The sequence below is a fragment of the Alosa sapidissima genome, chromosome 18, assembly GCF_018492685.1.
Source record: "Alosa sapidissima isolate fAloSap1 chromosome 18, fAloSap1.pri, whole genome shotgun sequence".
Classification (NCBI taxonomy): Eukaryota; Metazoa; Chordata; class Actinopteri; order Clupeiformes; family Clupeidae; genus Alosa; species Alosa sapidissima.
In genome coordinates, this window is record NC_055974.1 from 9924440 (window position 1) to 9950382 (window position 25943).

At 41.1% G+C, this 25943-nt stretch overlaps 1 protein-coding gene across 5 annotated transcripts in view; it reads left to right on the forward strand.

Annotated features, from left to right (window-relative positions):
* LOC121690038 (cation channel sperm-associated protein subunit delta-like) overlaps positions 1 to 25943 on the forward strand; it is a 58705-nt gene that overhangs the window by 19931 nt on the left and 12831 nt on the right. For 3 of the 5 annotated variants that reach the window (XM_042070352.1, XM_042070353.1, XM_042070355.1), the window contains 11 exons: positions 9021 to 9144; positions 9284 to 9354; positions 12596 to 12715; positions 14325 to 14399; positions 14487 to 14646; positions 14759 to 14845; positions 16273 to 16355; positions 16459 to 16647; positions 16819 to 16932; positions 17040 to 17129; positions 17850 to 17890. In XM_042070352.1, the coding sequence (XP_041926286.1) occupies positions 9021 to 9144; positions 9284 to 9354; positions 12596 to 12715; positions 14325 to 14399; positions 14487 to 14646; positions 14759 to 14845; positions 16273 to 16355; positions 16459 to 16647; positions 16819 to 16932; positions 17040 to 17129; positions 17850 to 17890 (1154 nt within the window). The remainder of the gene's footprint in view (positions 1 to 9020; positions 9145 to 9283; positions 9355 to 12595; positions 12716 to 14324; positions 14400 to 14486; positions 14647 to 14758; positions 14846 to 16272; positions 16356 to 16458; positions 16648 to 16818; positions 16933 to 17039; positions 17130 to 17849; positions 17891 to 25943) is intronic. The other 2 variants (XM_042070356.1, XM_042070354.1) reach the window with 2 other exon arrangements.

Sequence of the window (25943 nt, forward strand, 5' to 3'; positions counted from 1 at the left end):
GTAGTGGGTATACTGTGATCAACCCCAAATATTAATACCTATCCTTGTCTGTTTTAAGTGGGTATACTGAGATTGGTGATGCTTTTTAAGTGGGTATACCAGAGACTTTCTAATGAGGAGACACAGCAATCCTTGTAACGCCAATATGGCCGTTGTCTACACATATCCCACCCCTTCCTCGGCAAAACTTCGACATGTGAATTAGGGATCGACCGATATGGATTTTTTAGTGCCGATACCAATACCGATTTTTTTCCATCAGCCTAAGCCGATGACCGATACAGGCTGCCGATTTTCTTGAGCCGATATTTGGAGCCGATACTGCTTTTATTTTACTCCCTCAATTTACATCATACAAATGACACATAATTACACAAATGATAACAAATGTTATAAGTCTCAATTTAAAAAAGGAACATTGAACTTATGGATGGGTGCACTGAATATGGTTAACTGTGCAAAATGCTTTCATCATCTTACAACACAGCCTTGATGATGCATTGCTTGCTGACATATTATAAGACATAATTCAGGTCATCACAAAATGTCCTTTGTCAACACATTTAAATAATTTAAGAAAACAATAAGCCTGAAAATTAGCTATTGAAATAAAGTGCTTGATTTGTAATTTAAGACTGCATGGTTTCGATTTTTCTATGTCTATATTTTTCTAAAAAAAGCTGCCAGATGTCAACCACAGAACATAAATCAGCAGAGGAAAATAACGTGGTGTCAAATGTTTCTGTTCTAAACGGCATCAACGTCAAAAGGTATAAAAACATATCTCTCAGTTTTAAAATCTCTCCTTCAGGTAGCGCAGCACTCTCATATCGCTGTGATGCGTGTGTCCCACTGAGTGAGACAGACCAGACGCACACACAATTAACTTCTGTTTGGTAGCTGACGAACCACCATTGAACTGGATTGATAATGATAACGTTAGCAAACGGCTCTAAACAAGTAAGGCATACACCACAGTATGTCTGGTACATGATAAACGTTAACACAAATTAATATTCAACTACATATAACATGTCTCTCATTATTAAAACTCTGATATCACTGCGATGGCAACTCCGCCCGCTTGAAGGGCGAGGGGGAGGGAGACGCACACACCACACTCATCCAAAACTCAGCCAGGTGGTCGCTGAATAAAACTCCCACAAATATCTCGGAACAACGTCGGCATTACTTAATCATACGATTGACCAGTGTTCGTAACAGCTACCGCTACCCCATTCATACGGAGAGCCTACAACTTAGCTATTTGCAGCTCCCTAAATACAATGGCAAGCAAGGGCGCGGGAAGGGGGGTGCAGAGGGTGCTGCAGCACCCCCTGCTGGCAGGAGATGGATTTTTAAAAAATATTATATAAAAAATATTATATAATTTTTTTTAAATAATTACTAATTCGCTTGTCTGACTTTATTTATATTTTTGTATGTGAAATGATGAGTCAAATAGCAAAAAAGGGTTATGGATAGGTTCGAATATAGGCTACTAAAAATTAACAGTTATAGAGATCAACATGAACGTGAGTCAGTTAGGCTACTGTAAGAACCGTAGCGTGGTTTCATCTATGTGATAGCGATCAAGTGTGTAGGCCTACGGTTGATATAGGCCTACATATTCTATGCGATTTACATGTTCAAAAAAACCATGGATAAGCTGAAAGAAACTGTGTTTTACAGTTTTGCAAAAATAATAAATGCATAGCTTGTGAAATCATTTCACTATCCTGTCACTAAGATAGAAATTATTAGGACACATACTTGCTGTGGAGACGACACACTTTAGGCTATTCAGAAATTATTTGCGAGATCATTGCAGCCTGATTATTAGCCCATATTTAAAGCCTAACATCTCTGGTGTGGTTTTGACGATCAGAAAAGTAATTTTCCTTAGCTATATTGAAATAGGCTAATGATGTCAAGTGCGCTTCTGTGGGGTAGGGTGAGCGCAGTGGACTCGGAGTGCTGTCGCGGAACATTTTTGGCTGCCCAGGACTTTTCTAAAACTTCTCGCTATCACCCGCACACCGCACTAAAATGACGCATTTAGCAGTCAAAATCCTAAACATGTCCGGGGGGGGCATTAAGGGAGGGAGACACACACACACACACACACACACACACCACACGCGTCCAACACTCAGCCAGGTGGTCGCTGAATAAAACTCCCACAAATACCACGGAACAACGTTGGCATTACTTAATCATATGATCAATGTTTGTAACAGCTAGTTACCGCATGCATATGGATAGCCTAGACTACAACTTAGCTATTTGCTACCTAAATACAATGGCAAGCAGTTTTATAAACGAGGCATTAAGCAATAAATAAAGTAGGCTACCTATATCATTCGCATTTTCCATTTGGACCCACAAACTTGCTTCCACCTTTAAAGTGTATGGCGATATTTAAGCTAAGTCAAACAGTTAAAAGATGCTTTGAAAGTTTAAAGTTTACTGTTGTCATGAAGAGCAGGCTTTCAGCTCTCTGTTCGTGGGGGAGGGGCAGTCTGCACGTGAATTGCAGAGTCTCCAGCGCTGCCTGTGGACGCCTGTATGTAAATAATGCGGGGGAAAAAAACTATCGGCGAACGCAGCCGCTTATCGGCCGATGCCGATACACGTAAAAAACGGAAATATCGGAAATATATAGGGTGTTGAGGAAAAAAAAAACATTTTTTTAAAGGAACAGGCCAACCTTTTGGGACTTGAGCTTATTCACCGTATTCCCCAGTTAGATAAAGCCCTCCTTACACTGACAGACTTTGGAAAGATTTGCAAAGATTTGGAAAAGATTTTTGAAAGACTACAGTCTCAGACCCTCTCACATCTAAAGAAAAGTAGTAGAGTTTTAAGTCACAGACTATGATTTTGCAATGACTAGGGATCTTGCAGCGTCAGTAATTACAAGACTGCAACTAGATTCCTTTAAATTATTGCCCATCGTGCAATAGATAAACAGGAACTAAAATGATAGCCTACTAAACTCAGTCATATTTTCGTGTTTCTGCAGCATTATTTCATGCGTGACATCCCTAACCGATATAGAGTTGTTCTGTGGAAGAGCTGACTAAATATGTATAAGAAATGACAAATATTATAAGAATAACAAATAATCATATAGGCTACAGCTGTCGCCTACTTTGCCCCTTCCTGTTTGGTGTTGGAGAGAGGTCACTATTGGTTTTTATAGTTCACGTCACTATTTGCATGAGCCACGACTAGAAAGACTTGCGATAATATCAAACATGTTTGATATTGTCGTAACGGCAAAACTAGAAAAGGACTGACTCCGACTGACTTAAAACCGCTAAGATTGGCACCTTACACTTAATGATCTAGTTGACAGGAGCGCGCCGCAATTCCAGTACAACTCCCATGATTTCTGTCCGACTTTGGAAATTTAGTCGCTGACTGTAAAAACAGACCAAAATCGTACAATGTAAGGCCGCCATAAATCGATACATACCCTTCTCATCTCTCTGCTTGTAATTACTCGGTCTGACACACCCACCACTAGGCTCCAATAGCCTACACCTCCCTAGCCTGGGTGTTCCCATGCTGCCTTGCGCGCGATTTGATTCACGCTGCTAAGGCAGCCTGGAGACCATGGAGCAAATTTTCGCCTGAGATAGGGAACCAATCACAGAACAGGGGGGAAAGCAAGGCGATGATGAGCTATGCACAGACGCATTTGATAGACATCCGTGGCACCCAATAAACGGATCTGGGCATTTTTTTCAAATACGAGAAAATGAACGTTTGGTTCCCAGACCACGTCTCATTGAGAAGTGGTGGCGCTAGCCAGGCTAACACCTCCCAATAGTGACAAAAGAACTCCGACATGTTCCTATTTACATGCTGTGTAAATGTCAAATAGTTGAAAAACAATGACAAACAATTGACAAACATTGTCAAATAAGGCAGCCATTTTGTACCTACTGTTCACATACAGGGTGTAAGCACTACGCAGGGCTCTACAGTGCGCCCATTTCACTCGCACATGCGAGTAAAAATGATGCCGTGCGAGTGCAAAAAAATATTTAGGCACACTGGTGCGAATGACTTCTAACATGTCAATGTTTGTCTATAAAATACACTGCAACATCGAGAAACATTACTGATGCAAACCATAGAATCACGTCGCGAATGCAGCATAAAAACTACACCTCCCATCAACGTTAGCAGTTTCGCGTTGTGACTTGCTAGTAGTCGCTTCTATCAAATCCAAGAGCGCGCAGAAAAAGCGGAAAGTTAGACTAGCCAGCCAAGATGCAAAGATTGAAGAAATTAGTTCTTCTATCCACCAAATTCATTGGATATAGGAGGAACAGGATGAGATTCTGAGAATGCAGTGAGAGAAGGAAAGGTAACCTAACATGCCTTTTAGCCCAGTTGATGTTATTGGCTGCAATATGCAAAATATAGCTGTAGCGAACCAACACAAAAGTAGCCTCCCGTAATACTCCCATTTTATTCAAAGATAGAACGCTACTGACAACTCCAGGCTTCCACGCATGCTTGTTTGTTTACACCGAATACAAGCTGAAGTGCAAAACGAAAGTAGGCCTAACGTTTGCCTACTGCCCCCATCAATGCAGATATTTCAAATAAAACATATATCCTTGATTAGCCTATGTTGGGTTTTGTGGAAGAGAAAATGGACTGTTTTAGTAGTAGTATTAGGCAGTATGCTGTCAGATAGGTCACCATGGGCATATTTGGATTAGCTATAGATGGATTCACAAATAGATAAATTAGCCTACATTTGGCAGGATACTTAATAAACAGGCTAAATGCAAATATGGCAAAATATGTATTATATTTTACATTAACAAAATGTAGGAAAATAGAACAGACTGAAAATAAAGTAGGCATTGATCTTTAAAATCCTGTTTCCTGTAGCCTAAATGTTGTCAGTCATTCTTAATATTCGCAATTGGTGCCCTGGCATGTTTAACTGTTAGCTGTAGTATAATGTTAGATTATGTGTAAGTTAAGTACAGAACTGACTGTGCGCCCAAATTTTTGTCTGTGCTCCTAAATGTTTTAACTTGGGCGCACAAGTGCTCCTGAAAAAAAATGTTAGTGTAGAGCCCTGGCACTACGGATGTGCGGTTGGCAGTTACGGCTTGCTGGAGACGCATCCCATTCACTTTACATGGGCTCACGTGATCCGTTGCCGAACTGAATTGTGGGTCCGTCGCATCACGTTTCTCCCGCTGCTCGCGTTGAGGAGTTCAGCTGTTGCTGCACCGACAGACGGCACCGGCCAATCAAGCCAATCTACGGACGGCACCAACCAATCACATTACGGTTTTACTTCAAGTCATTTGCATAGCTACCGTCGGGAACACCCACTGGAATGCGTTGACGGAACGCAGCTGTGTGTGGGAGCCGTTACAGCCGCAGACTGCGCGGATAAACCGCGGATCGGGCGGATGACGTGATGAAAATTAATATTTCAGTTAAATTCAGGCAGATGGCAGTTGAACCAATCAAATGAAAACAATATATACCTTGTTAAATATTGTTACCTACATCTGAAAAAAAAACGAGTACACTTTGGAAAAGTCAAATTTTCATCAGGCAGTAATTTGGCCTAATCGCGTCTATGCATGCTGCTTTGTTTAATATCAGAGATGGCAACGCGGTCAAAGGTGGAGCGTGACAAACTCAAAAAGGGATAACTAAAAACCAAGGATTTAAAATAGTGATATCAATAAAGGTTCATCTGTGTCGTGGAATTGGTGTGTTCCGATGTTTCACTGAGCAACCTCTTGCACGCACGCACGCACACACACACATACACACACACACACACATACACATACACACACAGGAAAAAACATTTTATTAAAGGAACAGCCCAACCTTTTGGGACTTTAGCTTATTCACCGTATTAGTTATTCAAGGTCATCTCCCGTAAAACTCCCGGAATTTGCATGACCGTCAAACTTCCTTTTAAAATCAGGGATCCATTAATTTTTTCTGTTAGTTTAACATTTCCCAGGTTGACAAATTGTGTATAAAATACACCCTACACAGCCTACACAATGATTTACTTTCAATTTCAACCGTTTTGTCATAAAATTGTTTATTGTTTCATTTTGGCAAGTAGCTGTGTAATAAGCGGGATAATGTATAGAACGCCGGTCATTATCGGGAAATAGGTCCCTTCAGGGCGGAACAAGACCGGTTCGCCCTGTCGGGACCTATTTTCCGATAATGACCGGCATTCTATACATTATCCCTTACTTGATACACAATAGGCAAATTGTGTCCCTGGAACATAATCTGATTGCAGCTTTGGAGTTTTGGAGGTAGGCTGCAAGCAGCAGGTGGATACCTAACCAACACGCGTAACTCTTTCGGTAAAAGCAACGACCGAAATGCAGTGTTGCAAGGAGTGTTTGAAACATATTCATGTTCATGTACAACGTGTACAAATAACATTGTCAAATGAGGCAGCCATTTTGTGCATACTTGGTGCTATATTCACATTCAGGGTAAGCATTGAGATGCACGGTTGGCGGTTACAGCCGCGGACTGTGCGGATAAACTGCGGTTCCGGCGGATGATGTGATGAAAAATAATATTGTAATTAAATTAAAGACGCTGACAGCCCTAGGTGCTATTTGTATATAAAATATGGTCATTTGTAAATAATTCCAAAAACAGAAAAATGAATGTTAGCACCTGTAAAATCTGTTATATCTGACAGAGGTCACAGCTTTCTCTGCTCCGGATACTGTGCTGCATTTTGTCTGAGCAAAGCACTGCTGGCCAATGGCCATCTTTATGCAAATTAATCCGTTGAACGCGACTATCCAATGAAAGCATGAGGTTGTAGGTTCTTTGTTCTACCAACAACGGTGCCTGTGAAACTTTGGTTCCGCTTAAAAGACGATGGGCCCTATCATGACAGTGTAAAGCGCATCGTCACTAGTCAAAAGCTTATTCAAAATTAGTAGGATGTCCAGTCCACATTGGGTGTTTTCGTAATCAGATGTCGAGCGCATGGTGTTCCTAGGTTTCTTAACCAGTCATGGGTGTGTTTGGGGTGTAACATCATTTGAATGACATCTGTCATTCCCTTTAACGGCGCAAATCGCGACATCAAAGAATGCATCGGCATTTTGACAGTCAACAGCCCATTTGAAGGCGTGAAAAGTTGGGCAAGTTTGATGGTGATATCTATTAGTTCAATTTTTTATTTTTTCAAAAGTGTTTTTGTGCTCTGTGTGGATATTTTAAAAATCTTTGTTGGGCTTTGTTGGGTTAAAATAATTAGAAGAAACCCCAAACCTAAAGAAACCTCAAGTAAAATGCGGTGCTTTTATCCACCCTGTAATGGTGTTATTGAATATGTGCACTAAGCCACCCCACTAATAGGCCAATCACATACAGCAACAGTAGTGAAACATTCTATAAAATGATTATCATTTGAAAGCTTGTTTTCCATTGTGTCTGTGTTTATTTAATTTTTAACACAAACTATTGCGGAGATATGCAGTCAGATTAGATCAGATTAGGCATTTGATTGTGACTGTGTCAGGGCTTTGAACCAGAATTTTTCCTCAGTTGATTTGTTCCGAACAGAAACAGTATCTTAACGTTTTCGGTTCAACCCTAAAATTGACGTTACTGAACCGGTTAGAACAAAAAAATAAAATTCCCGAACCGGTTAATAATGTTCTATGTCAGCTGCAGGACATGCAAATAAGGAGGCTGATCATTAGGATTTTAACATTATATTGTTAGTCTCATATTTCTCTATCCTGTCATCAAACATTAAAAAAGCACTATAGGCTACATTATGTAAGCGGCATAACTGTAATTCTGACATGCCTACATTGTTTTCAGTATTATACATGAATTAAGGAAAATGTCTGCCATGTTGTTTATTGGCAAACAACTGAACACATATCCATTATACTTCTCTTACATAGCTCTATTGGTGCAAATGACAAATAGGGCAGGCTACATAGCTGTCATTGAGAACTTCAATTGACCAAACCTGGTCAGGGCTCAATCAGGGCACTTGTTTCTCTTATGTCATCAAACAATACAAAACCACAAAGCATTACTGAAGCATCACTGTAGTTCTTACATCCATCAAAAAGCCTATGGAACTCACATAGCTAAATCTGTGTAAATAACTGAATTATGGTAGGCTACATAGCTGCCATTGTGAACATCAATTGGCCAAACCTGGTCAGGGCTTAATCGGTGCATTTTTGTCTCTCTTATGTCATCAGACAATGCCAAACCACAATGGTGTGTACATAGCTGTCATTGTGAATATTAAACTTAATGAACAAATGCCCAAAACCTTGTCAGGGCCCAGAGGGAAATGACAAAAGATTCTGCCTGTACAGGTGGCGGCAAGCTTCTCTATTATATTTCTCCCGATGAGTGAAGTCCAGAAGTCAACCTCACCAAGTCATAGCATAGAAATCTTGTCAAAGAACGAAAAAAATAATGGTATTTGTTTCTGTTCCTAGCAAAACATCAAAAGTTTCTGGTTTTCGTTCTGTGAACCGGTTCAAAGCCTTGGACTGAAAACAAGTTCTAAATGCTATTTTTGCAGTAGGGACACACATCGTTGGAACATATCATGTGGGTTTCCAGTAGATTGTTCACAAGGTTGTGCACCCAGGTTGTGATCCTTGGACATTCTAGATTTCTTTTATGTACAACAACCTTTTACAACATCCCATGTCTGATTTCTGAAAAAATGGGGGATTTTCTCCCTGGATAAGATCTTTTGAATTATGCGCCGGGCACAGAGAAGTTTTTAAGGGTGTTAAAATAGTGAAAGTGAACTCAGACACCCCCACGCATCTCATTTCAGACTACGCACTTAGATCGCTTAAATAGAGCCCTGAGACTTAAAGATCTAAAATTGCTACCAAAACAGATGTGTTAGGGGCAAATATAGCTGTATTGATTGGGGATACATTGTGCCAAATGAAACATTACAATTGTCCTTGTCTTGTTTACAGATACAATATGGATATGTCACTTCAGCTGTGTTCTTAAATGCTCCTAAGCCACACATTGGAATTGTGATTGATGGAATGGCTTTCACATTGTTGCCCTCTACATTAACGTGGAAGCGTGCTGCAGGTTTTTTTTAATTTTTTTTACTAACACTGTATTCTGAACATATATAGTTTTAATTCTGTGCTATTATTCAAATAGCATTCACAATATCACATGTTGATTTATTCAAAAGGTATTAATTCAAAATGTATGTTTTATATAGGAGTGGTAACATCTGTGTCGCATATGTCAGCACTGCAATGCTGTTTTACAACTCAGGATAAGTACATAGCGGTAAATAATGAATGGACTGTATACTGTATACAAAGTGTGTGTGTGTGTGTGGTCATGGGAATGGCTTGTGCAGATCAACTCCACTCATTTAAAGTACTTAACTCCAAATCAATAAAGCAGCAGTTGCCATCCCAAAACAGGTGAATACATTAAGGCAGTGGTTCTGATTCTGGTCTGGCTTTGGGACCCACAATTTTCCATGTTCATTAAGTCGCGACCCTTATATATTTTTTGCGTTCAAGCCGAATATGCGGATATGGTGAGCTACATGGTTAGACGCACAAAGTGCCTTGTAGGCCTACTTGTTTGGAACATTTTCATGTTTGGCATTACATTTGTGAAGTCTTCCACTCCTGATATTACCTTTAAAAGTCCTCGACAGGTTTGTAGAGGTGCTTTGTTTCCATGTAGCATTTTAGTGTTGATGGTCTCATGCTCTCATGTGCCGGCAATTCACTGTACACCACACACTGGGGTTTCTGTCCCATGTTGTCCTCAATTTAACTGAATCCAAATCCTACTTACAGTATATCCAGGGCCATAGCCTACTTGCATTTACCGCTAAAATGATGTCTAACATGACCTATCATATAAACATTGTCTATGTCCATGGTAATAACTGACATAAGAATTAAGTTTATAATAATAAAGGTTCAATATTAGATCTGGGAGGTATTCCAGAAAGAAAGTTTAACAAACACTGAGATGGCCCCGGCCGTGGCGCGACCCGGGTTCGATTCCCGCCCCGTGGTCCTTTCCGGATCCCACCCTGACTCTCTCTCCCACTCGCTTCCTGTCATTCATCACTGTCCTGTCATTAAAGGCATAAAAAGGCCAAAAAAATATACTTTAAAAAACAAAAAAAAAACAAACACTGAATAAATAAAACTTCCAAAACACCGGCTACCAGTTAGTTCAATCAACCCTGTGTTAGTTAACCTAGAGTTGTGCGCGTTCACGGTGAACTTATAAAGGCATCATCTATTGAGAGTCGAAACCATGAGTGAAACCGGTGAAACGAAGAGCACCGTATTTTTCAGAGGCGGAGTAGCAAGTTCTCCTTGAGGCTTACGAGGAAAAACTATAATAACAAAAAAGAGCAATACTTAAGCGTCTGCCAAGGAACGAGACCTTGCTTGGCAGAGAATAGCCTAACTGACCGTGTAAATTTATGCGTAAGTTTAGGATAGCCTATTGATGTCAAAAGCACAATTAAATAATTCAGTGGACATTACGTATTGGCTGCTTTGAATGCTGCTTTCTTAAACTAGCCTACCTTGTCACAGATTGAGTGGCCGATAGACTCCTTGAGAATCCCAAATGTAATTTTCTATTTTAACGTGGGTTCTGCAGCTGTGGGCCAAGTTAAACCTTGTTTGTGCTCCAGCATTGGAAGGGCGATGAGTGTCGGAAGGCATGGGTATCCTCTATCCTCTAGTAGCCTACCCATCAAGTTCTCCTGTAACTGCATTAAGTTACAGCCTATACATTAATTAGTCTGTAGTGGATCTGATAATATTCTAGTAAGGTATAGGCCTAACGCACCCTGTTGAAATGTGTCGCTCAAATTAGATTCCCGGTACATCCTGGCATCGTGTAGGGCTACTGGGCCCTGCTATTTCACCTCCATGTTTGTGATGATATGTGAAGCATCACATAAACATCTGGCAGTTATTAAAATAAAAATGTGTTTTAAACACCAACACCATTAAGAGAGCATCCAAAAACAGAAGTGGCCTATAACCTATTCATTAGACCTTATGTGAGAACATTCTGAAAAAGCCAAAGCCCGTTTATTGAAAGCTCACCGGCAAAGACAGCTTATTGTCGGTGCAAATTTGGAAAATTTATTAAGTGATGCTGACCTGCCAGTTGGTGAAACTACACTTTAATGATCCTCGTGGGTTTGTGGGCAGGAAAACGAACGAAGTTGCAGGAACTGCTTTAGCGCAAGGCAAACTTTACGCACCGACCAAAAGCTTGCCGATATGCTCTGCGTCTCCAACACTACAAAAATTCCCAGTTGGAGAGCGATCGTCGATGCACATAATTTGGAGAGAGGCAAAAAGTGTAGCCTATTAAAAAATATATTTTATCCCAAATGCCATCAGCATTCTTAACCAAACTTAGTGACAACACACATACCTGCCTGAGCTGTTATGTAGCCTATATTTAAACTTATTTATTAATTTTCTATGTTTTCCCTTTTTTGTACTGTACTTGTTTTAATGATATCTTCAATGTGTCTGAGATGTTGTTTGTCCATCTGTCTATGTCTGGAGAGCCAAAGACAAATGTCCACTATGGTGTAGGCTAGCTAGCCTAGGCCTACATTAAAGATTTATTTTATTCTATTCTAATCCACAATGCGTAATGTAGGGATGGAGAATGCTTTTCAAGTAGCCTATAATTAGGATTCAGCTGAAAAACTGTAGCCCTCTTGAAAAACTCGTTTGGAAAAGAAAGGATATCATGTGATGTTGTGGTCTTATCGCCCTCTCACGGTGAATTGCACGGATGAATATTACATGATTTTGTTCTTCTTTGTCAATCGGACCTTCGTCAAAAAGTATAAAAATAGCAGCCTGGCTGAACATGCACTGAAATAACCGAACATAATTGAACATAACCTGAACAAAACATACCCCCTACCAGGTTAAGTTCAGAGCCTATGTTACCATAGTTACTTACATACAGTAGCCTGATCATTTTTGATCAGTTTTGGAACTGAAATCCTAGGTTTACTTACCTTTACTTTACTTAGGTTTACTTACTCTAGGTTAACATACCCAGTTAAGTTCAGAGCCTGTGTTACCATAGTGACTTACATAGTAGACATCCCAGCCTGCAAAAAGTCATTTCAGGGAGGTATCTCGGTATTTTAACCACAAGCTCCGCGTCCCACCTAGAACGGTTCCATAACCCACATTTGGGTTCCGACCCACCAGTTAAGGAACACTGCATTAAGGCCTCTATAGCCAGTTAAGGAACACTGCATTAAGGCCTCTATAGCCAGTTAAGGAACACTGCATTAAGGCATCTATAGCCACTGAAAGACCAATATGACTCATTGTACTCATTGTTGTAAGCCGTTTATCTTGCTGTAGTTGGACACTCTCACTGATCTCGCTGAGAGAGAAGAGAGAAACTGTTTCAGTGTGTCCCTTGAGAGCCTCTGTTGCATATACTTTCTCAAAGGAAGTTTGCACACAAAGAAACTTAACATTTCTTGTATTTACAGGAACTAAATTCATTGGTTTTGCTCTACAAAATTGGAAGTCTTTTTGGAGAACAGGAAGTGTATGTGTCCTATGATGGTGGATTCACTTACACTATTTTTTATGTAGCATCTACTACAATGGTAAGACTGGATATTATTTGAATTACAATTTCACAATATATCCAATTTGACACCCATTTCTAAACGACTACCAGGGGCGTAACAGGTAGTCAAATTGCACTTAAACTGGGGCATTAAACTCTTGCCAAATTGTTTCAGAAGTGCAGCAAACACATTTTATAAATGAAAGTTTTAAATGCAGTTCTTTACTCACTTCCAAAGAAAATACACATTTCTGGGTCTTTGGTGATGCGTCAATGGAATCCTTTGCCGATTATAATATCTGTCTTTAAATTGAAAGTGACAGAGAAAGAGTGTTGAGCAGTTAAATATAAAAGGGGGGTAGGGTGGACACAGTTTTCTGTGAATATCTCGAGAACTGTAGTGCCTAAGAGGACCAAACTTTTTTGTATGTTGGTCTCAAGGGACCATCTCAAATATCCCATAACCACTCATTTGCGGTATAGTGCCACCTAGTTAAGAATGAAAAAGCAAAAATTAGGTGTTGTAATCGCAGGTATTTTTGGCTGACATGTTCAGAACCGCAAAAAATTTGATGTGACACCGTTTCGTGAAAATGAAACACACCATTACCATCCCTCACACCCCCACAAGCACACACCAATACCCCACCCCACACACACACACTCACACAGACACAAAATCCCCCCCCCCCCCCAAATTTGATGTGACACCGTTTCGTGAAAATGAAACACACCATTACCATCCCTCACACCCCCACAAGCACACACCAATACCCCACCCCACACACTCACACAGACACAAAATCCCCCCCACACACACACACACAGACAGGTACATCGCCAACATACACGGCCCCCCCCGCCTCACGCACTTACAATCACACACTCACACAGTAGCACCCACACACAGTTACCCCCCCACACGCACACTCACACACCAATACCCCCCCCCACACACACACACACAGACACTCACACAGACACAAAATACCCACACACACCACACACACACACAGGTACACCCCCCCACACACACACACACACACATAGACAGGTACATCCCCGCCACACATACCCATTACCCCCGATCCCCCCAAACACACACACACACACACATTCATATTCATAAACTGCACACAAACACACACACACACACACTCACTCACTCACATGAGTTGCAAGAGTAGGGGATGGAGTAGGAGATTTTGTAGGAGTTTGGACCGCTGTGCGGTACATCTAGTATAAAAAAAAGTTTAAAAAGTAACTGAAATTGGGAGGGAGAGAGAGAAGGCAAAAGTGTGAAAAGTGCAGGAAGAGAAGATGTGAAAGGAAGAGGGGAAGAGAAAAGTGAGAGATCCAATTGAATGGAGAGAGACACAGAGAAGAAGCTCCTTTTAAGTAACTAAGTAAGTATTTATTTCTATAGCACATTTTCTATGCAAAAAAGTGCACCTCAAAGCGCTCCACTCACAAACAGCATAGACGGAGCGGCAAAGTCGCCAGAGTAGTGAGTGTGGTACAAAAATCATGTTAAGTTACCGCACAGTCAGTAAGAGCACAGGTGCTTTGCATGCACTGTAATTTGCCAACAGGATTGACACAAGTTCACCCAGGCTAACATAGGAATGCAATTTCCGATTTTACAGCAGATTTTAGGTGGTATATACAGACTGCCAGTTTCTGGAAACACTGTGGCTCTGGTGCAGGATGAACAGTACAATGTAAGAGAACATCATGTATGTTTCAAATAGCAGAAAATACAGCCCAATATTGGACATGTGACAACCCTGTTGTTTTTCTTTCCCAAGTTCTATTTCCGCAACACTGAAAATTGGGCTACCTCTCAATTGTCAGAAAGCTTTCCACTTAGAGACCCCCTGTACATGCTTGAAGTCATCCTGGTGGCAGGCTTGAGGGGCCACCTCATTGTATGGAGTCCACAAATGCTTCTTTACTCCCCACATGATGGTACAACTCGCTTGGCAGTTAACTGAAGAATTTGATCAAAGTTACTGCAGAAACATAACATTGTAAATACTGGACCTGCTGATCATCATCATACTTAGTTTTGTATTTGCAGGTACTGTACTTGTGCCTGTATCTGAATTTGGACATGAAGACAGTGCAGTACCACCACCTGATGTAATTGTTAAGCGGGTCACTACAGGTATGGTATTTAAAGCAACACTGCACTAATTTACCACTTTTTGAGTGCATTTATCAGGCAAGTGATATCATATTCAAGTTCATTTCATTGTCATGTGAAGTACAGATAAACACGTCATGTCAACACATGTCAACAGAGTTTTAATGAAAAATATTATGGGCCCTATTGTACACCCGGCGCAAAGCAAGACGCAAGGCTTGTTCTTATCTTAAACCCAATAAAGTGATTAATTTTTCGCTATGCGTTCCACTTTTATTAAACCTTGCACCCAGGGGTGTGGCAATTAATGATATAAGGTGTGGTCTGGCGCATGATCCAAAAAATCACTATCTTACACCCTCTAAAGATCATTACACTACTGACCAAGAAAAACCTGATCTATTGTGAAAGGCACAGATATAAGCAGCCCTTAGCAACCAGTCCCAAACAACTCCTTTGCAGGATAAATATCCTTAGGATTTTTATTCAGTCATTCAAGCATTATATTACAGGCTATATTTCGATTTCAGACTACTGATTTCGATTTCAGGCTATTTTTGATAACCCCTTGTTAGTCAATAGTGAAAGTAAATAACTGTAGAAATGTTTTGTCATTGCCTATGAGACCATGGTGAAGTTAGTTTCACTTTGCCTATGTGTTAAAATAATAGGGGAGCGCAGATGCATTTAGGCAATACTCTGCTAGTCACACACAGGTTTCAGTAAAGTAAGGTTTAGTGGAATCCCTGTGTTCCATACACAGACTTGCGTGCAAGCAGATTCCTTCAAATGCGCTGACTGTCAAAATACCGACGGGCTTTTTGATGTTGTGCCGCTGGCTCTTAAAGGGAATAACAGACGTCTCTCATTAGTTTGAAGGATATTATGCTCAAAATACACCCATGACTGATTAATACCCCTTTTCCACCAAGGCAGTTCTGGTGCTGGTTCGGAGTCAGTGCCAAGTCTCCAACAGGTTCTTTGCTTTTCCACACAAAAAATCTGGCTCTGGGTCGGGAAAACAGGTTCCAACTCAGCACCAACTTTGAACTGGTCCAGAAATAAGAACCGGTTACGTCAGGTGCTGGGAACGGGGTTTTCATGATGTTTCGAAAGTAAATGGCCTGGTTTTGTTTCTGAGTTTTCAATCGTCATCTATTTCAGTTCTACTCATCATAGAGTTCCCAGAAATTGCACATAAGTTGTGTTAGAGTGTCTATTTTCGTAATTTTAATAATATAATATAATAAAAATTGCATTTGGCACTCAATGCATGGGAACAAAAAACAGACGTTGGTTCGGACCTTGGTCTGGACTTTCAGGTGTGAAAACGCCCTAAAAAACGTTCTGGTTGCGCTGTATGAAGGTGACAACATGGCAATATATCAGTGTAGCAGTAGTGGATAAGTTTGATGCTGATTTGTTTTTACAATATTCACCGTCTATAGCTGGTAATGGGGCCATAGCTGTTGTCACCAGTGATGGAGGACTGTATTATGGTCGACTTGGCTTGAAAGCAGTTGTCGTAAAAGTAAGGGCAGTGTTTTTGGAGACCATCACATTTTCATTGGAATAGTGTTAATATTGTGTGTTGTATACCTGCATTGACTCTCTGTATGCATTCCTTTCCATAGTTCCCAACAAACATCTTAGAAAAATTTGGACTGTATCCTGACAGAGTTATGTATTTTGATGAATATACAGACCTCGTATTTTTAGAGCCCATGTTTGACCAACACGAGAACCGAGTTAATTTCAGACACAGCCATGTCCATGTGCAGCAGCAGTTAACTCAAACATCAGCCCCAGTGATATCTTGTCCTGTAAGTAAAAACGTTTACTGTGTTAACGAAAACATTCAAATAACATACTGTTGATATCATGGTGCCTGATTGAAATGCCAGGCAAAGTGCAAAGTCAAGCAATGAGCAAAACATCTTGTACTTGAAGTAAAGCAGAGTATTAAGTTGACCCACTAATGTTTGTGCATTTAGGTAGAGCGATTTTCTGGCGATTTTGATGGGAAGTTGTTTTACATTGACAAGGGAGACTCTCTCAAGCTGAGTTTGGACTATGTCCCAACTCCCAACTGTCCATTTTTTCCTGTGGTAAACATTTTGTTGGTCCAGTACAAACATGGAAATAAATATGAGTGTAAAATATGTTCTAAGTACAGTATTACATTAGTAATTTCAATATTAATTTGCATTTCTAGGTGACTTTAACAAATGCTGATGCATTGCATACTGAAGAGTTGATAGTGATGGATGGGACAACTCCAGATGGATACAAGACATTTATAATGGTAAGAATTGTTTTTGTTTTTTTGAAGAGGAAATACAACCCTGTTTCCAAAAAAGTTGGTATGCTGTGTAAAATGTGAATAAAACATAATTCTATTATTTGCAAATCATGTAAACCCTTATATTGAATTCTGATTAGTGCAACATTGAGGATTGGGGGCAATATTTGGGTGTAGGGGGCGGTTCAAAACTTTCAGCCATTGTATTATACAAATCCATTCATTAATTTATATTTACATTTTTGCATGTACATCATGTACATTAGATGATGAAATCCCCAAATTCTTTGCAATTTTTTGTGTGTTCTTAAATTGTTCCATTTTTTTTACCAACACAGCTTTTCACAGAGTGGTGAATACCTTCCCATCTTGCTTTTTAAAATACCCAATCATGTTGCCAACTAATATAAGCATGTGTGAAATGTTCCTCTTAGTGTATTATTTAGCATTACACAATTTTTCTAGCCTTTTGTTGCCCCCGTCTCAACTTTTTTGAGATATGTTGCTGGCATCAATTTCAGTATAAGCCTTTACAGTATGTTGTTGCCGTTTGTCGTTTTTCATAAAATATTAAAATTCATCACTTGGTATGCTGTTGGGTTTGCAATTAAATAGGGGGTTTTCATCACATTCTTTTTTTTACTTACATTTTATACAGCATCGCATGTCATTAGCTTTTATACTGCAAACAGATTTATTTACATTTTATTTTATTTTTTTTAGAAAATTGGGGTTAAACTATCAACAGCAGCTGAAGCTGACATGTAAGTGTGATTTGATTGTTATCAGGACTAGACTGTTATGAGTAACATATCAATGGCATAAAGCTATGTGCCATGCTTCAATAATTATTTTAAAATATAGTTGCAAGCGACAATGAATGGGATCTAAGCTGTTTTAGAGCATGGGGCCTTGAGATTGTAGAATTGTGGAAAAACTGAGGAAGAGTATAATTGAGATTGCAGATATGTGGGAAAACGGAGGAGGAGTCAGTGCTCCACTAAGCCCTATGATAGTAGAAGTATTTTTAGTAGTGGGCGTAGTAGTTGCTATTACATTTCTGTCGAACAACCTAGATATAGTGGGGGCGGCGCCAAACAGAGTCTGTAATAGATGAACAGATAAATCGTTGGATGTAGATAGTTGGATAGATGTAGGTCATGGGTGAGCAACATATTTCCCCAGAGGGCCATTTTGATAAAGTAAGTGGAGGGCCACACATTGGACAACTGAAATAAAACATGAATCACATAGTGTGGTTATGTTAAAAAAAAATACATGAATTACATGAATTTGATATACATGACAAATGGCAGACTGATTTGCAATGATGAAATTTTAATTGTGTCCGTAGCTAGCGTAGCGGTCTTAAAGGTATTGTCAAAGTTTTTTTAGTTTTTTTTTCCATCATCTACTTCCTGAATTTTTGGTCAACGATTCCCGGGACACCGAAACACCGGGGCACATGAAACTTGGTGGGCATGGACGAGCAAGAGGAGGAGTACAGGAGCCTGGTGGAGGACTTTGTGCAATGGTGCAAACTCAATCACCTTCAACTCAACACTTCAAAGACCAAGGAGATGGTGGTGGATTTCCACAGGTCTAAGCCCGCTCTGCTACCAGTCTCCATTGATGGGGTCAATGTGGAGGTGGTAAGCACCTACAAGTATCTGGGTCTCCACCTGGACAATAAACTGGACTGGTCAGCCAACACTGACTCACTCTACAAGAAAGGGTATGTTCAGGATGTTCTACCAGTCTGTTGTTGCCAGCGTTCTCTTCTATGCAGTGGTATGCTGGGGAGGAAGCACAAAGAAGAAGGATGCTGGGCAACTTGACAGGCTGGTAAGGAAAGCTGGCTCTGTAGTGGGAGCTGAACTGGAGTGCATCACTTCAATATCTGACAAAAGGACCCTGAACAAACTGATCAACATCTTGGACAATGAATGTCATCCACTCTACAGCACTATTAAAAAGCAAAAGAGCTTGATCAGCTGGAGACTTCGCTCACTGCCATGCACAACTAAAAAGGCTGAGGAAGTCATTTGTCCCCAGGGCCATTGAACTGTTCAATGCTTCACTAAAGGGAAGAGGAGAGATACAGAAAAACTTCTCTGCTTAGTCTGTCTGCCTCTCCACCCTCTCCATGTTTGAGTACGGACTGCCCACTACTGCTTTACTACTGTTTTACTAATGTCCACAGCCTAATGTTTTTACTACTGTTTTACTGCTACACAGTTTTTCATGCTATATTAGCACACATGACCAATTTGCTACTGCTACAATACTGAATGGCTGTATCATATTACCTAAACCCTGTTCTTGCACTGATAGTTTTTTAAATAACCTTGTCTACATTACACTTTACTCTCCTATTTGTCCATATTATTTATGCTGGTCTCTAGACCTTATTCTTGCACTGTTGCACTGTTGGACTACTTTTTGCACCTTCACCATGACACTCACTCTCTTGAGCACCTTACCATGCACACAGAACTACAGGACTACTGTTGGACTACTTTTTGCACCTTCACCATGACACTCACTCTTTTGAGCACCTCACCATGCACACAGAACTACAGGCCAGTCCCGGCCCTGTCACTGCAAGCGTCTCATGCTTGATCACCCTCAAGCACACTGTGGATTTTTTAATTTAATTTATATAGTATATTTAGTATTTAGTTTTGTTAGTTTTTCTTATCTTCTACTGTCTCTATTTTACAGTGGAGTTTGGTTATATGTTTATACTTATACTTATATTTACCATTTCTGCTGTAAGTGAATGTTGTGTGTGATGTCTGTATGCTACTGAGACCTTTGAATCTCCCCTTGGGGATCAATAAAGTATCTATCTATCTATCTATCTATCTATCTCTCTCATGTAGCCCCACTAGACTTTTAAAGAAAAATTTTGTTTGGTCCCGAGGGGCCACTCCCCCCCTGCGGTGGGCCCCCCGAAACCCAAAAAATGCAGTTTTTCCTAAGTACTGTAACTACCTGAACCATGGCACCGAGGATGACATAATTGTTATGGTATGTTGGTCTCAAGGGCCCACATCAACTTAATGTAATGGCAAGTGTACCCTTTAGCCTCGTTCTGGCTGCCAGGTGATTTGCATTTGTGATTTGCAAATTGATAACAGCACTGTAATTGTCTCTTTTGACCGTCATCTCATTCTTTTCTGACCCTACTGACAGGAGCTAAGTTAGTTAGCCACAATGCTAATGTTCGCTAACATGATGGTTTGCTAATGGAAGATAACCTGAAATCATGAAAGATAACCTGTCTACGATGCACCCTAAACACCGGGCTGGGACATTTCTGCTTGCTAAATAGGTTTTCAAAATCAGAATCAGCTTTATTGGCCAGATTTGCATCAACAAACAAGAAATTTGACTGGTTAATCTTTAATCTCAAAGTACAACACTCACTTAACATATACAGTAAAGCAGTGGTTCTCAACCATTTTCTGTCATTCTCCACTTTGGAGGTGTGGAATTTACAAACCCCACATGACCCCATCAACCCGGCAAAATGGTAACTTAAAATATATATTTTTTTACATTTTGGCTCCATGTTATATTTCCGGTCTTGTTCTGCTGATTCAAAATGTTATTTTATTTTTTTTATCTGTTATGTCGATCTGTTTATCTATGTTTGTGTGTGATTGCTGCGAAGGCACCTATTGTGTTTCTAAGTTTTCTTATTATTATTACGCTTCCATCATTGAAGTCTATGGCAGTCCATAGAACAGTCTGGTAAAAAGTTGGGAAATTTGCAGTAGGAGTTAAGTCATTTAGAGATGAGACAGACGAGTCCAGGAAGTGACATCAAACCGTAAGTAGGTACGTAATATACTTTATTGTTTATACTGTAGATAATACAGTGGGGGGAAAAAAATTGACAGTCTATGGAAAAAATAGTATAATATAATAATAATAATAATAATAATATAATAGTACTGTTGGATGTCCTTAGGCCAACCCAGGCCAATTTGTGATGTCAACATAATTGATTCGGCCGCTAATAGGGATGGGCATTCGATTACATTTTCTTAGTCGATCGTCGGGAGAGTTAACGATCAACTATCGATTAATCATTAATATTTCTAGACCTATATTAAAATTCATTATTTATTTAACTTTTTATAAATTTAAAAATGCAATGAAAATACAAAAATACAGCGTGTTTTTCCCTAAATGAGATCTTTATCACAAGAAGAATAACTTGTGGCAGTTAGGCCTACACTGGACGTTCGGTTAGGCTAAATTTGAAGATATTATCCTAAGCGCTGCGCTGCGGTGCTCTAAAGCAGCGGAATGCGAGCCGGTGTTCAGATTAAACAGAGACCCTCGTTTGGGTCAATCATAAAAAAAAATCATGTTAAACAATAACTTAACCAAAAACATAATAATGCTTAGATCTGACAGGTTTTGTCAAAATGTAACTCAAAACTATCCAAGGCACGGAGAAAGAGGGTGAGAGATTAGCCTATAACAATTAATTAGGCTATTTAACAAAGCCTCATAAAAAAATAACTGCCGTAAATCCTCAAATTATGGCTGGCTTTATTTGGGGCAGACGTAGGCTATATTGAGCAGGCCTTTATTTCTATGTGCGTTTTATTGTGAGACATGTGTTTCGTTTGGAGCGCATACCGCTATCAAAAGCAGAAGATTTTCCGTTTGGTTTGGAATTTAATTTACTTTTGGACAATTTGATTATATTTGATTATATTGCTCAATGTTTTGATTATATTGCTCAATGTTGGGACTGATGAGCACTGAAATCTGGGAGGTATTTGATGGCTCACTATTACATTTCATGTAGTTAAAAGAGTCAAGATCTTCACCCGCTGTTTATTGCGAGACAAGGCAGCCGCTTTCATTCATTCAAAATGTGTGTGCTGTAATGGAAACCTTATTGCGTAGCCAAGTAGCCTAAATTGAGTTTGAATTGTATATATATATATATAAGTATACATACTCTTTTGATCCCTTGAGGGAAATTTGGTCTCTGCATTTATCCCAATCCGTGAATTACTGAAACACACTCAGCACACAGTAAACACACAGTGAGGTGAAGCACACACTAATCCCGGCACAGTGAGCTGCCTGCAACAACAGCGGTGCTCGGGGAGCAGGGAGGGGTTAGGTGCCTTGCTCAAGGGCACTTCAGCCGCTTTCTACTGGTCGGGGTCGAACCGGCAACCCTCCATTCACAAGTCCGAAGCGCTAACCAGTAGGCCACGGCTGCCCCACGTATGATTTACTTTATTAAATTCGTAGGCTGGAATGCTTCCAGTCGCGGCAACAATTGTGTTTAAATACAGTAGTAGCCTAGGCCTACTGCTTCAGCCTGCAAGCTCAGAAGGGGACGGCAAGCGACTGAGCTTGAGAGTGACATGTTGGAGACCCATGGTGTAGGACAACGACTTTTAATTGACAACAAGGTATTAAACCAACCAACAATATAAAATATTAAGAGTTCTTATTTCATTGAGTTAAATCGAAACAATGTATTCTATTGCTTGTGCACTGATAGTGGTAGGCAGTTATTACATCACAATGTTTGCAGTGAACTAACGTTATCGTTTTTTAAACAATAAAATAGTCCCACGCCACACTTCACCGTGTACTCTTCATAAATCAAAATGTAAACTCGTAGGTAACTGAGTAGTCTATAGCGTCAAATATTGTCCCCGGGTGGTATAATGTTTAATTGTTGCCACACAATGATTCATTAAATTGCTTCAAGACACACTATGTAACGCAACCTGCATTAGTTTAATCGCCAACAAATTAACGTGATCAACGAAATTCTTAAAGGGACACCAGGCAACGTTTTCGTGTTAATTACTCATCTTCGTAAATCGGTATATGGTTAAATGACTCATTACAGGGCGAATGAAGACTCTCTCGCCCGCCCCTACTGCCTGTAGGAAGAATATCCCGCTTGCAAGTTCAGTGTATCCTACCCGCTGACCGAAGCAGAATGAATTACATCCTGCATTCACAGCACAGAGGCAGGCTAACTAAAGCTAGCGATTGTTGCAAAGGTGTGTATAATGGCAGAGCCGGCGAAAAAGCAGCGAAAACCCTTGACGAAAGATGTAAAGAAAAGGAAAAGAGCTTCAGACCAAGCGAAGGGGGAGTTTCTTAGAGAAAAAGCATCAGGCTTGCCTGGTGTCCCTTTAATGATCAACTATCGATCGTTGATTAATTATGCATGCCCATCCCAAGCCGCCATATTGGATTTAATCAAAAACACTAAAAAGTTTTCACAGGTCACAAATTTCATCTGATCTTAACCAAAATTGACACAGACCATCTTCAGATGATAAATTATCAATGTATTAGCCTAGAAATCTAGACGCACCCTAGCGGCGGCAAATTAATTTGCTCAGCCTGTACGTCTAGTAGCAAACCATAGGAATTTCTATTGGCTAATACCGTGGATGTTATCCAATCACAGCGCTCTATTTTGTTAGAATCTTAAGGCGGGCTTAACAGGATAACGACAGTCCTGCGACGGTGAACAACAAGGAAGGTGGCTATGGCGAACGAAGAGCGGTTGTTTGAATCGGTGTTGGCGTCAACTTTGGAGGAGTTGGACTTGTGCTTTTCTTTGAAAGTTGAGCAACACAAGTCATTCCTTTCGAAGAAGGATGTATTTGCTCCCCAGACTCGCATACATATAGTTCCTCCCCAGACTCGCAGACATTGCAATGCCGCTCAACAACCTCAAGAGAAAAGGCATCCCTTGGGAATGGACTGCACAGTGTCAAGATGCTCTTCAACACCTCAAAGCCCTCTTGCAGTCACCACCAATGCTCGCGCAGCCAAGGCTGCACATGCCATTTCAAGTTCATTGTGATGCCAGTGACGTTGGCCTAGGCGCAGTCCTGACCCAGTCCATTGAGGGTGTGGAGCCTATGCCTCAAGAGCTCTCCATGGTCCTGAACTGAGGTACTCCACATCACAGAAGGAGTGCCTTGCAGTGGTGTGGGCGGTGGAGAAGTGGCACCATTATCTGGAAGGGGACACATTTGATGTGTTCACGGACCACAGCGCGCTGGCCTGGGCATTCAACTGCCCCAAGACAACGTCTCGGCTCACAAGGTGGACACTACGGCTGCAGTCATTTACCTTCAGAGTCCACTATAAGAAAGGCTGCTCCAATGTTGTCCCAGATGCGCTGTCCCGTGCACCTCAACCAAGAGACCAACTGTCTGAAGAGGCTAACATGGCTGTGGCTGTGTCAAAATCATATTGGTCCAACTTACCTAGCTCCTTGCAGGACATTGAGAAGGCCCAAGGCAGTGACACCCTGTGCCAAGAGCTCTTCCAGTCCATCTCGGAGCCTACACCTGGCCAAATTCACTATCAGCTCCAGCAAGGTGTGCTCTACCGTGGCGTACCCTCCAAGTATGGCGGTTTTAACTACCAGATGGTCGTTCCTGCTGTGATGATTAGTGAATTTCTGGCATACTTCCATGACAGCCCATTCGGTGGACATTTGGGGAGGATGAAGACGCTCCTTAAGATCCTAGAGGTGGCATGGTGGCCAGACATTAGGAGAGACGTGTGGAGCCATGTCCGTGTTTGCCAGAAGTGCCAACAGTACAAGGCTTCGAATGTCAAGCCAGCTGGTCTGCTCCAGTCAACAGAGGTCAAGGCACCGGGTGAGATGATCGGCGTGGATTTCATGGGACCCCTTCCATTCAGCAAAGCCCGTATTTCAACTCTCATGGTCGTTGTTGACTACTTTAGCAAGTGGGTGGAGCTTTTTGCTCTGAAGGATGCCAAGACCCCAAAGGTGTGTCAGATCCTGAAGAATGATATCTTCACCCGCTGGGGGGTGCCAGCCTTTCTGGTTTCTGACCGCGGTCCGCAGTTCACAAGCCAGCTGTTGACCAGCCTTTGTGGATCCTGGGGCGTGACTCAGAAGCTCACCACTGCGTACCACCCCCAGACCAATCTGACAGAGCGGGTCAATAGAACTCTGAGGCCCATGATTGCGTCCTATGTTGAAGACCACCATCAAGACTGGGACCGATGGCTGCCTGAGTTCCGCCTGGCCATCAACACCGCAGTCCACGAGACCACTGGCGTGACCCCTGCGGTGTTGGCTCTTGGCCGTAACATCAAAGGTCCCCTAGAGTGTCTCATACACAAATCTCTTGTTCCTGACACACCTGCATACCATACACTACACGCACACACTCAGCTCATGAAAGAGGTTAAAAGACACGTCAGTGTAGCCAAGGCTAGACAAGCTAGGTACTATAATGCACGGCGCAAAGATGTACACTTTGCAGTCGGGGACCTAGTCTGGATTAGGACACACCCACTGTCTAAAGCCTCCACAAAGTTCTCTGCCAAGCTTGCACCCAGATGGTCAGGGCCTGTTAAGGTAGAGAAAAAGTTGGAATGTAAAGGTTGCCAAAATCACCTTTTTACATGGTTGTTTGCATGAAAATGTATTAGTATTTTCTCTGTTTAATATGCCATGTATGTAAATTTGATGTCAGCTGACTGTTGGACGTGCGTTTTGGGTAGGAGTGACTTTTATTGCACGTTTAAATGGAGGCGCGAGGAGAGCGCTCGCCCCCGAGAGTTACCTGTGTGAAGCCGGCTGTGTGGAGTAACGCGCGTGGTGGACTTACCGTGATTCGTCCTCTGTATCCGCGAGTGCTGTGGATTAACATTCCTTTTCAGAAGTCATTGGAGTACATCAAGCAAAGGATCCTTTTCCTAACGCACGTGTGTGTGTTTTGGTGAGATTGCGTTTTGCAACTGTATGGGGGAACGACT